The sequence below is a fragment of the Leptosomus discolor genome, chromosome 16 (assembly GCF_034619465.1).
Source record: "Leptosomus discolor isolate bLepDis1 chromosome 16, bLepDis1.hap2, whole genome shotgun sequence".
Classification (NCBI taxonomy): Eukaryota; Metazoa; Chordata; class Aves; order Leptosomiformes; family Leptosomidae; genus Leptosomus; species Leptosomus discolor.
Genome location: NC_141406.1, coordinates 5,284,219 through 5,298,162, shown reverse-complemented (window position 1 = coordinate 5,298,162; position 13,944 = coordinate 5,284,219). Strand labels below are relative to the sequence as shown.

At 42.4% G+C, this 13,944-nt stretch overlaps 1 protein-coding gene across 1 annotated transcript in view; it reads right to left on the bottom strand.

Moving 5' to 3' along the window:
• The window catches only part of BCR (BCR activator of RhoGEF and GTPase), a 98,603-nt gene that overhangs the window by 39,693 nt on the left and 44,966 nt on the right, over nucleotides 1-13,944 (bottom strand). The window contains exon 2 of the mRNA XM_009961403.2: nucleotides 8,703-8,887. Coding sequence (XP_009959705.1) covers nucleotides 8,703-8,887 — 185 coding nt within the window. The remainder of the gene's footprint in view (nucleotides 1-8,702; nucleotides 8,888-13,944) is intronic.

Sequence of the window (13,944 nt, the reverse complement as noted above, 5' to 3'; positions counted from 1 at the left end):
TGGATTCAGTCTCATCAGTAACCATCCTCCTTTTTTGAATGCTTTCACTAAATTTCGCAAGCTATCTTCTAGGCTAAAAGACCTCTCAGCAACCACTTTATAAAAAAATCTTTGAGGTGTGAAATACCACCATCACCTCTTAAATAACAGTGGCAGACAGAAACTATCCTAAGGAAATGAGTAAAATTTACACACATCAGGTACTACACAGAAAGAGAACTTGTCTTTGCATCCCACCCTTCAGTGAGGTTCAGTGAGAACCACAGAGCCTTTCAAAACCTTGAAAGGGCATCTCAGAGAAGGTAGGAACTTGTAATTCAGCAGTCGTGTTCAGAAGATTTCAGAACACCACCAGTGACAAACCACATGGTAAAGCGAATGCTGCAACGGATTCTGTGCATCTACAGAGCAGCTGCGTAACTGCCTGTTACAGCTCAAACAGAAGTGTGCAATAACGTTATGACCATTCCTTATGATTTCTGTACCAATAGCGCCTGCATGTCCCCCTCACGGACCTTTTTGTAAGGCATGGCATATACATGTAATCAAGGCAGACAGCCCAAGCTGTTTAACAAAGATTGCCTTCATCCAAAGAGGCAGGGATGTAGCAGCCCCCGTGCAAGAAAAACACAGTACCTCTTGGTTTCCAAAGATTTCTTACAACACTTACAAAAGAAAAATGCAGCTTCACAAAGAAGCACTGAGAAAAACTAACAGTGCTCCAAAGTCCCCACTGCTAAGGATGAGGTAACTGGTCAATATTGACACAGCACTATAATTATCTTTAGCAGGTTCTCTTGGAGGAGGTGAGGATTTAAAAACCAGCTGGGTATGTTTGTAACATCTGTGAAGAGCAGCACACAATGACAAGTTATTCAAATGATTCAAACTTCCCCATCACAACGGATGGCACAACAGTTTTCCGTATAGAACTCAGAACAGTTTTCCTCTTCACAAGTAAAAGCTTTAATTTACAAGCCAGTTCTTGCTGGGCACCGTCAGCTGACAGAGACAGCATTTTCTGCCTGAATGTTAATTTCCTCTCTTTAAAAGAGATGTGCTTTCAGAGAAACAAACATCTCCCAGGACACCCTAGAGGCCTTCCTTCCTGGCCATTACCACGAGGTCACTTTGCAAAGTCCACAGTATTGTCCTAACCCTTTTTAATAGGAGCATTTTCCAAGCGTGATGGTTGCAAAACTCTAGCCTCAGATGCAGCCAGACAGGGCAGGGCCTGGCTCCTTTAAGCTACAGTACAGCAGTTGCTGAAGAAACCCTCAGGGAAGTTTATCCAGCAATCACATAGCACATTAGAGGTTTCCAATGCAGTACCTCCAATTTACATACAGATGCCTCATATGTGAAAAGATGATTTCCTGCTGCTCCTGCTGTGTCAGGGATCGATACCACACCGCAGCGCGGCTGTCTGCATTGTGCTGCCGCGCTCTATTTCCTCCTGAGAGCCAGTGCCTTGACAAGAGTTTCCTGCTGAGGGAGGCCTTTGCTGACAATGTCATCTGAGGCTGCACCGAGCAGCAGCTCTTGCTGCTAGATGAACATCTGGAAAACAGCCCCTGTGCTTCTTCAGCCTCAGGGTGCTTTAAGTCACACTTGTTATGAAACGTGCTCCAGGACTGAGAAATTCACTGGGAGCTGGTGCCAACATCGGGGAGAAGCAAGTTTATTATTTGGTATTACAACATTCCTCACTTACAGAATTGGGAACAGGCTCACCTGCTCACCCAAAACAAGACAGAGCAATTAGCAGGCAGAGATACTGCGAGACCGGCCTTCCACTCTCCCCTTACAGCACGCCAAGATGTGATGCACCCAGTGCCAAGGACATTTTCTGCTTTGCCCATATCTGACAAAAAAGGGAAACAAAGAGGAATGCTGTGACCACCACAGCCTTACTGACTGCTCTGTTTCTGCACTCCAGGCAGAAGGGCAGTTAAGAGCAGGAACACCCTGGGCATAGGTATCAAGCTCCCCACTGGTTCAGGGAGACCTGCCAAGGCTGAGGACACCCTTCCCCTACCCTGGCAAGAAGCAAGCAGTCAGAAATCTTTGAGCTGCTTGTGGCAAGGGGAGGAGCTGGTACCACATCTACCAGACCACATTAGCTAGGGGAAAATACACCTACTAACCCAAGTGCAGATGGGATGTTCCGGCAGGATGTGGGAGCAGCCTGGATTGGCAAACTCTAACCACTCAGCAGGGAGTGCCAGGTGGTCAGCAGTCCACCCCATGCTTCCTACCCAGCTCGATTAGCCCGTTTTTCACTCATACAAGTCGGACTAGTATTTCATGTTCTGACTCTGTCCCTACCTCTTTGATGCCAGCATCCATTTCCAGCCTTTCTCCATTGCCCTTCCATCTTCTGCTACCTCTCTACCCACGCCTTTCAGAATAAAATCTATCTTACAAGACCATCGCAGAGCAGCAGCCAGAGCATTCCTGTGGTCTGCCATGGGAGCTGTGAGGACCCGACACTCGGCCAATTCTGAGCAAGCGATCAATCAGTGCTTTGCTCCCACTCCTCATGAACCTCTTTTTTTTTTTTTTTTTTTAAAAAAAAAAAAAAAAAAAGAGAGAGAACAAAAAGTAAGGGGGAAAGCAGTTCAAAGGAAGTTGCACAGGTATCTCATGCCTATAAGGTTCTGGTGTTTTCTTCTCAACTGGGTGGTGCTTCTTGCTATTCCAAAGACTTAAAAACTGAAAGATTGAGTCACAGTCATAAGTGCAATCCTGCAACCTAAACCAAGGCCAGTCAGAGTAGGTAGAAGCACTGAAGATATTAGAGAGCGTGCATACGCTGGCTGCGAGCCATGGCTGTTTTGAATGTGTTTACAGCTTGTCAGCCTAAGTACTTTAGTTTACTAACCAGGCTGGCATTGCATGTTGTATTCAATTACTGCAAGCCTGAGATTCACCAGCTCCAAGGATTAGACAGATTCAGCTCTTCCTGACTCTGTTTAAAGAACTCGGGGCTCTCTGGTTGTTGTTTAAATTAACAGCAATAATTGTTTTCTTGCAAATCTTAGAAGACTGCAGATTAAGAATCTAGAAACCACAACACGTAAGATTTTGCAAAGTGGTTGCTGCCAGCACAGCTCTGTAAAGAGAATCAGTGATTCACAGTGGGCGTATAAAAGGCACTTTAACTCTCAGACCTTCCTTTGGTACAGTGTGTTCATACGCAGTGCAATGAATGTGTTCAAAGGAGAGGCTTCCCATAAGGACAGATCAGAATCTCATAGAGAAGTTGACAGCCAACAAAAGAGAAAACCTATTCATTTCCATTTTTAAAGTGTAAATATCTTTGAAAGCTTCTGCTAAACAGGCTGAAGGTGTCTCATTGTCTTGGTGATATTAAGTAGGGCAAATCCTGTAATCAAGCCAATCATACTCCATGCAGGGAAGGGAAGAAGCAAGGAGAGGAGCCAACATTATTTATAACATCAGTACTGCTGTGCCAGCTCTCCTCAGGAAGGGCTGAACATCCAGGCAGAGCCCTTAAGGAGCAAAGAATTGGAGAATAAAAAGGAAGAGTTGCATCTGCTGGGGTTTGTGAGGGGAAAGTGGTAGTAAAACAAAACAAACAACCCAAATCAAATGCAGAGAGGAAGAAAGGAGGATTTGGAAATGCTGGAAAGGGGAGGACAAGCTAGCAACAGTAGTACCAAGCAGAGCAGTAATCTCATTTATTGATGTAGCTTCAGAGGTCAACTTTTCTGGACTCCCTTGGGACCAAGCTAGGAGAAAAGTCCACAACCTTCTCTGCCACAGCCCTGCTTTCCACATAGCTGGCAGATAGTGAAAACAAAAGAATCTGGACTGAGGACCGGCAATTGCTGCCAATGCTGCACAGCAGAAAAGAGGAGAGAAATTCTGCCTGGGAATCTCTAAGTACCAGCCAACTTCCCCTCCAAACAGAACAGAAAGTAGGAATTAGTCACTCAACTTTAGCACCCCTGCCTCCTTGGGCATGATAGATACAAGAGTTAGGGAGATCTATTTTGGCAAAAAACTCATCTTCTAAACTCTAGAACAGTGATTCCCCTCATTTCCTGGGGCAGGGGGTGGGGGGGTGAGGAACCAGCTTTGCCTTTCCACTGCTGCCCTACGCACACCTCCACAGAGCCCTACACTCCTTAGAGCCTGGCTTTGTTGGCGAGCAGATCTTGAAATGCCTTTCTTATTTCTACTCTCCCCATCATTGTAATCTCTCCCCACGTGAGTAGCAGCAATAGGATCAGGATAACCAAAGCTTCCCATCCTCTCCCAGTCTCTTTAGCCTCCAAGCTGCAAGCTACTCACTCCAAAACTCTTGGCAATAACTCCTCTCTAGTGAACAGTGTCAGTCACTAACTTTCCAGCTGTCCAAATACTTTCCTGTGCCCCAAGAATACCGTAGCAAACTCTTCCTCTGTCCTCCAACTCCATCCACATATCTTCTCCACTTTTCACCCTAGCTGTATGGGAAGACAGACACATTCTCTTTCTGGGAGTGAATTATCAGTACCTGTTACAAACACTGTCTGACACCTTCTGAAGCTACCAGCACTGTCTTACTCGGCAAATATTTGAGCTGACATTTTCCAAGACAGGTTTCCAGAATTTTTGGAAAGTCCAATCACAACAGTTAACTATTACAGAAAGCAAGATTCAGGAAATTAAATCACTTCTTCGGTTAAATAAACAAACAACTTAAGCATTAGTGGAACCTATTTCTCCTTTTTCCTCTTTCCCTTATAGGCTTGCTTCAGAGCAACAGTCAAAGTTTGGCAAAAGCACTGGCTTTATGCCAGGACATGCGTCAGCAGCTCAGCACAGATTCTGGAAGAGCCAGAAGAGGGGGTACGACCTAGCTTGCTCAATGCAAACATTTGTTAAGGCCTCCTTACCACAAAAATGACAAGTGAGGGGATGCCGAGATTCACGCTACAAACGTCCATGTTGATTACGACCTCTCTGGGTCACAGACAAAACTAATGCTGGCGCACCTCTTGTCACCCTCCTTGGACAGCAACAGATGTTTGTGCAATGGACACACAGCAGCTGGAATATGCATACACAAGAGGTGGCTGAAGTGGTACAGTTTTGAGGCAGACCAGCCAGTGCCTTTCAGTCTGCAGGTGGTAGGGGGGACTGGAAAACATACCTCGGACGACAAGGTGTAGAACACCACAAACCTTCTAGCAGTCAATTGCAGCCCTCACTCCCTGGAACACAGAACATGAGGTGCTGCCAGCTGGTCACACTACACACTGAGGGAACAACGTGAAGCCCCTCCACAAGCAGTCCAGGAGGTATCCCTTCCTTCCCTTTCTAAAAGAGAGACGCTGCTTTTGCCACTCTGCATTTTCTTCATGATGGCTGGGTAGACCAGGTGGAACCCTGATGCGCTACCCAACCAAAGGCTATAGCTGCTCTAAGGAGATCGAAGGACTTAGTCAAACACTTGGCAGAAAAATACAAAGCCCAGAGCAAACCCACAAAATAAGTCAAAGCAAAATGCCCTCAATATCCAGATAGCAACAACCCAGTCTCCAAGAGGAAGGCAGGTCTCATGGATAAGGCAGATGGACATCACACCAGAACGCTGCTGTATCTGTGTGTTGCTAAGCAAATTACTTTAAAATAAAAAAATAATTTAAAAAAGAAATCATTGTTTGCAAAGTTTTCCATTTTCTGTGTGCGTGACTGGAGTGTTGTTAACTCTTGGTTGCAAGTGAAATTAAAGGGATTTTACTTTAAATGTGAAGAAAACTGCATTAAAACTCAGAACCTGGTTTTGCATCTTACATTAAGCACCCAAAATTAGCAGATGCTTTTCCTATAATCTGTCTGCCTTGATTATCTGTGGTTAGTGAATGTACCATCCTCTTATCTCACAGGAACATTGCAAGGATAATTAAGACCTGTGTAGCATTCCAACTGTATTTGGAGATAATGGTCATACCAAAAGGAAATGAGTACTTCTCTACTCAGAGCAGTCTGCACAGTGGCCTGTAAATAAGGTGTACACATAGCTGTAGAGATAAAATATTGAATCCAGTGAGTATCATTCACTATATACACTGAACAATGCAGGAACCCCATAGAAAAAACAGGACATGATTGCATAATTGGAAGTTATCATAAAGATTCGAGACAAGGCTATACACACAAGGCAAGGCTGGATAACCATAGTAATTTCTTAACTTCTGAATCACTTCACATTCTTAACATTTTGTCACAAGTCGTGGATATAGCGCATCTGTTGTGTGTTACATACAGTTGACTGTTGATTTCTAAACTCTAGTCATAAAGATAATCTAAAATTTTCAGAAGTAATTGCAGGCACCTAAGAAAAAAGTAAAAGGGCAAGGAGACAACTATAAAAGCAAACACCTGTAAACAAAAGAAGTTTTCTGCTTATCAAGTGTAGTGAAAAATAGAAAAGACACATATCTTGGTATTTCTGGGCCAACATATTTTAGGTGCTTGACTCAGCACAGTGTTTGACACAAAATTCTATTACTGATGGCTTGTCCACTACAGCTGAAAGCATAACTACAGTAAAAACCATCTAAGAACTCATGATGACAGAAAGTTTAACTGTTTGGGAAATGCTGCAACCATATATAAATTAGTCTCTTCCTCCTTGTCACGGACTGTCCTTCATGAGCGGCATTGTCATTTGTAGACTAATTACAGACAGGACCAACTGAAGTGGTTGAGGTTTAAAACTAAAACTCTAATCTACATCAGGACACCTCTTTCTTTTGGAAGCCATAAAACATCTTTTTATAGTCAGAGGGAAGAAATCAGTCATTTATGTTAAAAATTATTTTTAAAAAGGCAGCCTTCTAGCATTATTAAGGTACCTTTGAAATTAACTATTGTTAAATGCTTATGAGGCAATATTCAAACAAATAAAGCAGAAGATAAAATATTAGGCAACATCTCTTCCAGGCCTCCAGTCACAGGCACTATGACAACTGGTTCTTTGAAAATAATGCTCAGCCATATGTAGTCAAATAGCATTTTTCCTTCAACCTGAGAAACATAACCTGGAAATTTCAAGCCAATATTAAACCATTCTTTGAGCTTTTGAATTTACTAATGATCATTTCTTCATTCAAAAGCCTCTTAGATTCCACAAGAATTCTCATCTTGACAGATAAAAAAGCATCTCAGAATTGACAGACTAAAGCGTAAACAGCTAACTAGATTCCAGTCAAATAAAATTAAGCAAACATCAACATATATGTACTTGATAATGCTTTAAGAGGTCTTGACAACGCATTTTTATAAATGAGAAAGAACAACAAGAACATTGTCTCAAGTAAGCTTCTTAATCTAACATGCATCCTAGAAAAACTAAGGAAGCATATGATGTGGCACTAACCAATAAAGAGTAATAGAAGGTTGTATATAATGAATGTTAAGTAGCAATGGTTTGTGGAACTTGTCAGACTCTTGAAATAATTTCAGTGCAAGATAAATAAAACTGTCTGATAAAGGTGATGGTGTTGATTTACATGTACACCGATATCTCTAAAATATCCAGCTTTTTCTCCCATGATGTCTTAATTAATAGGACAAAAAGCCAACACATATGTTAAACCATTTAAATGACACATTTCAAAGTGTCATTTACAATGTGGGAATTCAAGGTTGTTTGGCTACACTTTCTTGGAAATATAGTAGGAAGGAAGTGACAGTTGTCATTGTGGTATTAAGCATTTTTATGAATGACTTGGGGAAACCAAAAGTTTGCAGATGACAAAGATATTCAGGGAAACAGCAACTTGGGATTGAAGTGCTCTACAATCTAGGAAGCAAAAGGATAAAGAGAAACGAAGGTTGAAAGTCAGATTAATTCAAGCTGAAACAAAGACATTTTTGACTGTGAAGACAACAGAGTCAATAGTTATTTACCAAGGTAAGCAGCACACGCTCTACCAAGACTATTGTAAAAACAGAAATAGAAATTTTCCTTAAGTTCCAAGCTATAGCCATGCTACTGAACCTGAATCAAAAATAAAGCAAGATAGCCTGAAGGCTGACATCAAGCCACAGGTCAGGCTAGGTGGTCCCTTCTGAACTTTTTATTCACCATAATTGATTATACAGAGAGCTATTTAGTGAATAGTCAAACTCTTTATAAAAAGTGGCCACCTCCCACACAAAGTCACCATACTTCAGAGCTGGCAGATTTAATTCCTCTTACTCCATTTTCCACAGGGTGAAGGAAACAGATCTTACATTCTAGATGCTTTAGCAAAGCCTTTACCTACCTGAAAATAACTCTTATTTTCCTTGTGAAAGGCAATGGCAACCCACATGCACAGATGTACGAACATCATTATGTAGGATTTTTTGTTTTGTTCCAGAGTCTCCTTTCCAAAATATCTGGTATTTAGAGACCCTCTCAACAGCAATTAATCACCAATTCTCTCCACTAAAATTCACCAAGGGTGAAAAACTGAGGCTTAAAAATCATACACACAACAGTCATCCCTGAAGTTTAGGCTTAGCTAGAAGCCTCAATTTAGCTTTAAATATACAATATCAATCAGACACTGCTCTATTACATCAGGTAATCTGTCCTACAGTGCTGGTAGTCCCTACCTTTGCTCCCTGTTAAAGCAGTCGACCCCTTACAAACCTACAAGGATTTGCTGACTCCAAAAAGGCAGGAAAGGACTCACTGATTTTGTAGATTCCAGAGACCCTGAAGATAGAGTGTCTCGGCTGCCCCGACTCTTGGAACTGAGATGGGGTGAGGATGATGGAGAGTCATCAATATAGGGCATCATATCATGATGTCGCCTCTGTTCTTCAGCACGGTCTGCATCATACGCGTAGCTCGGTGGTGTGCCACCAAAGGAAGCATCTGTAAAACAAGAGAAAAATCTGTCTGGTCAGAGCCGAGCTGGACAGGAGACAGGCTGGTCAACCAAGGCCACTGCCTGCCTCCCAGCTATTATGATTACTTATCAGTAAATCCAGAGTCAGTGATAGTTAAATATAGATCAAGTGGAGTCATAAATTCAATTAAACTCATGTTGTCACCAAACGTTCACTTCACTCATTCTAAGTCCTAAAAGGTAAAGTCCTTTCTAACATCTAACATTGGTGTTCATTTTATTACACCTCATTCCCTCAAGTTTTCCTCCAAAACTATTACGATCAAAATAAATCCTTTTGCAGGCTCCGTAACAGTCTGGGTTTAGGAATGTGGTGGGTTAGGGTAACAGACCCCATTTTTTCTGTAGAACAAGAACAGATGATGCCCCTGCCAGTTTAGCAACCATAGATAATACGTAGTTCAGGGAGAAACATAACTCTTTCCAGAGTTCTCAGGAACAAGAGGACTAGGAAAGAAAGGTCTTACATGTCAGGTGAACCAGCCTACTGCCAAAAGCAAAAATCCAAAGAGGCTCTGTTCTATTGGCTGCCCCTTCTCCTTAATTTTGTGACTACCTCCTTAAATAAATGAACAAACCACCAACCTGCACCCTCCTACCCACCCCCCTCCCCTAGCCCCCCAAAAAACCAACCAAAAAAACCAACCAAAAAACGACGGTGGTATGAAGAGTCAAATTAACCATTATTGCATGAGATATCAATGAACTTCTGCAGGAAAGATGAGTAGTAAAATTGGTTCTGGTATCTTTATTAGCTGTGTACAGAGACTGTTTCTGCAAAAAATTATATTAATGACACACACTGAGCAGTTCCCTCTACTATAGGTTAAAAGGTCTTTTACCTCTTTGCCCAAAGAAATATACACAGAGGACCAAAATTTGCCTTCTGCACAGTTGCACTGCATCACATACACCTTGCCTGAGAGAAGCTGGAGACAACCTTACATATGAGTTACACGGGCCTGTGAAGCACTTTCACCTGTCAATGCCCAGAAGCATTCCGTGTGTAACAGTAATAGCCATGGATGGGCCACTGAACACAAAAGGGTAAAGCTCCTCCTCGTCTTCCACTTACAAGTCACAAAATGCCACTCATCTCCCAAAACTGAAAAATAACCATAGTGACATAAGCTAGATCCACTTCTACAGTAGCAGACAAGCCTTAGGGAAGACAAAGCCGCAAAAAAAAAAAAAAAAAAAAAAAAAAGACAAAAAAGAACAGCTTTTTTGTCTTTTAAGTTTAAAATTATGCATTAGATTCACACTTGAACACAAGTAGAAGCAATTTTTACTTGTTTTCACAAATATCCAGGTTCTGCCAAAATAATAAGCAGCAGCTGCCAAGCATACTAATAATCCTGTTATACATCAGTAAGGCAGGGTGGAGGAGTAACATTTTAAAGCCCACTTTCCTCCCTCACAGTAAACTCAGTTAAAACATGACTCATTCCAGTAAAGGATGTGAACTTTGTGTGGAACAGAATAAAACTTGATCCATGTGGCTTATTGAGGAGGGAGAGCTGGTCCAGGGAATTTACGCAAACAATATACTGAAAATCCAACAATAAACTCACTGTAGAAGGGAGCTTCTGTCTCAGTTCATACCAAATACCACCCAGCTAAATAACAGCTGTATACGAGGCATTAAGGCTGCTGAAGGACCATGGCAATATTATTTTAACAAGCTCAATGAGTTTTATGTCACCCAGTCGCTTGCGGTATTACCTTGTGCTCAAGCTCTCAGAGCTCCTCAAAAGACTCATTAGATTGTGCAAGACCACAGGAATGGGGGGAAAAAAAGTTAAAAAAAAAAAAAAGGTGGTACATGTTCTCTGGAAGGGACTTTTGTCTAGATGTTAGAGGTTTTCAGAGCTCTCCAACTATTTAGAAGACACCCTATTAAGGTGATTTGGTAAATCTTAAAAGGGAGTTGCTGAAATAAGAATGCTCAGTCACAAATAAAAGAGATTTTTAGATATCCCAAAGTTGGATAGTGTCTATAACACCTGCAAGCCGAACAAATCTCATGCTGGAATTTTCAAAAGCTCTTTGGCTAAAAGAACGCATAAGGGAAGACTGCATAATCCCCACCTTGCACTACCCAAACAGGTGAGGAAACACTGAAAAGAAAAATTAAAAATACCCTCCTCACATATGAGATGGCCAGTCTTCTCTTTAGCTGGAAGGTTTCTGGAGTCAAAACAGTCCCTTAACCAGAATTATAAATAGGAAGGAGGATGGATGTCTCCTTGCATCTCTGCACTACTTATGCCATATAAAAACCAAATCAAAACACAACACCTAACACCATAGAACTTCGGTGGAGGAGTGCAGGTATCTGTTTTCAATTCAGCTGTTCCTTGGGCAACTTTCTAACCCAAGAAGCCTGCAAGATATTACTGACAGCTTAACAGTGGCATTATCCAAGGGGGAACATCAATACTGGGCACTATATAGGCTTCGTGCCTTTGAGCAAGTAAGAGTTCTTTTTCCTTCAGAAGTTTCTTCAAACTGCTCTTACCCAAACCAGTTTCTCCTGCACACAGCAGTAACAAGGCCATGTTGCTGTGCAGATTCTAAGGCAGGAATAGTTCTTTCATTCTCAATGCTCACTTTCAAAATTCATAGTTTGCTTCACTTCTGTTAATGGGGGAGTGAATGCAGACTAAAATATATTAGCAGAAAGGCTTGCAGTGAATCACAGTATTTTCACTTTTCTCACTTTCTCCTGCTAAAAAGCAGGCTTCACACTTCTACCTTCTATAATGCATTCTGTCTCCTACTGCACAGGGAAACCTTCATCTGAAACTGAAGGAAAGGGCAGGTGGAGGACTTGGGCTCAGAAAAGGAGATTAATTTCTAGCTTTGCAACAAGATTCAGTCTACCTTTGAATCACTTTCGTCTCCCTATCCATAAAAATGAAAATAACACATCTCAACAAGGAATGAATCTATCCGTGTCACAGACTGCCATGAGATCTGTACACAGCAAGCTCCACACAGAATTTAAAACTTTATTTCTGTATCCTCCAGGGATCCTTCACACATTAAAAAGCTTAGAAGCAGTTATAATCCCTCTTCTTTCTATTATTGCTGCATACAGCACTGAAATCCACCTATGGAGATTTTAATTATCTCCAAGGCAGAAGGCTCTTCTTGCTTTCATCCTACCATTTTTTGCAACAGAAGCAAAGTATAACCACAGCCAGATAGACTACGCAGTAACACCAGTATCAGAGGTAGACTTGTATTCTGTGATTAAAAAGACCACTGTTGCTAGGGCAACTAGGTTATTCAGCACAACGCTGCACAGGCTGCTCAGGCTCTACCTGGGAGGAAAAAGACTAGAGCAAAGAGATTAGAGCCAGGAGCTCACCCGCTCAGCCCAGCTGCTTTGGGTGCTGCTATTGTAGATGGCAAGTGGAGACAGCAGCTGGGCCCAAGCCAGAGCACTTGGTTTCTTAGCCAGTGTCTCAGGTAGAGTGAGCATTAAGAGCGTTCTGATTCTCCTTTTAGGGCCAGCCAATAAGTCATCAGTAACCAAGCTATCAAAGCCAGAGACGGATGAAACACAGGAACAACAGACAATTGCTGACAAGGGACAGCTAAGGAAAAAGGGTAGGCATACAAGGATGATGGGTTCAAACATGTTGTATGAGAAAGCAGCAGAGAGAGATAAGAGGACACTATTCCACGTGTGTCATGCTTACCTCACCAGCAAGCCCCCTTTCTCCTCCTCTTTGGGTAATCTGTAAGAGATCCCATCCCATAGAGAAGCGCAGCAGCTGTGACTTACGGGTGCTGAGAGGGCTTATTTCTAAGAGTAGGTATTTCTACCACTGTCCCTCTGATGTTCTCTTGTACCCCTCTTCTGCACTAGCACAGTCTCCAGGTGCAGTGAACTACCTGGGGATACAAAGGCTCAACATCATTTCACACATTTGGTTCTGACAGCAATGGCTTCCCTGGCCTTGCTTTGCTCCAGCTTTTAGGAGTTTGTTCCACCATCCCCCTTGCACAGTTACTGCTTCCATCCTCTCACCTCTTTTCTCCTCTCTATCCCACTTTCATTTTCTTTTGGTTTTCTCAGACTTAATATTCCTTTTCTTTATTTTCCTGTTCCTTCCCTCTTCTAAATTGCTCTCCTTCACTGCCTCAAATTTCACCTGGCTGGGGCTAAGGAAGAATCTAAGAAATTTACAGTTAGTCACAAATTCATGGGCACTCAGAGACAGCACAGCAACACTGTTCCCTTGTCCTGTTGCCTACACCCTTCCTGCTGGGTGCCACATTTATTCTCTGGGAATATGAAATCAAGTCATAGATCTAACTTGAATGCAGGAAGGGAAAAATAAATTAACTTCTAAGTAAAAAGAAAGATAAGCTGCATCTAATCCAGGGCCACACAATGGTTCAAATGCATGTGTCGTTACTTTCACAGCATCACAACATCCATAGCTGCCTGAGAGGCTTAACAGCAGCATGCAGAGAAGCTTCCAAGCTAGCTGTGCTCCAGCTAATCCTGCTAAAAGAGCAGTGAAGCCGCAGCAGCTCAGACCTGCCTGCCTAAGTAAATACCTAGAATCGTGGAGGGGGAGGGAGAGTTGCACTTCATGCCAAAGCCCCACATCACTGTGGCTTCACTGCAAACGGTACCAAGGCTAGCACAAGTTTGTAATGTCTATAGTCACTCCAAAAACATTCCTGCAGCTGCAGAGCAGAAGAGAGCTAAGGCATTTGCACTCTCTAACTGTGTGTTTCTACGCCAGGGAATGTGTGAGGCCATAGTTTGACAACGCATTGTCTCGTCAGCAACAGGGGTTTAAGGCTTCCCCCACCAAGCCATAAACCAGTGCATGGCCCTTTCCCCTCTCATCCCCTTAGTTCTGCAACCCCAAAGATGTCTGTGGTCTAGATAAAGAACTCCACCAGCTCAAATTAAAAATATCTTTGACACTTTCCTTCTAAGCTCTATCAGCTCTCTGATCTACTTTATGGTGCAGAAATCCAAACTGAAAGGATA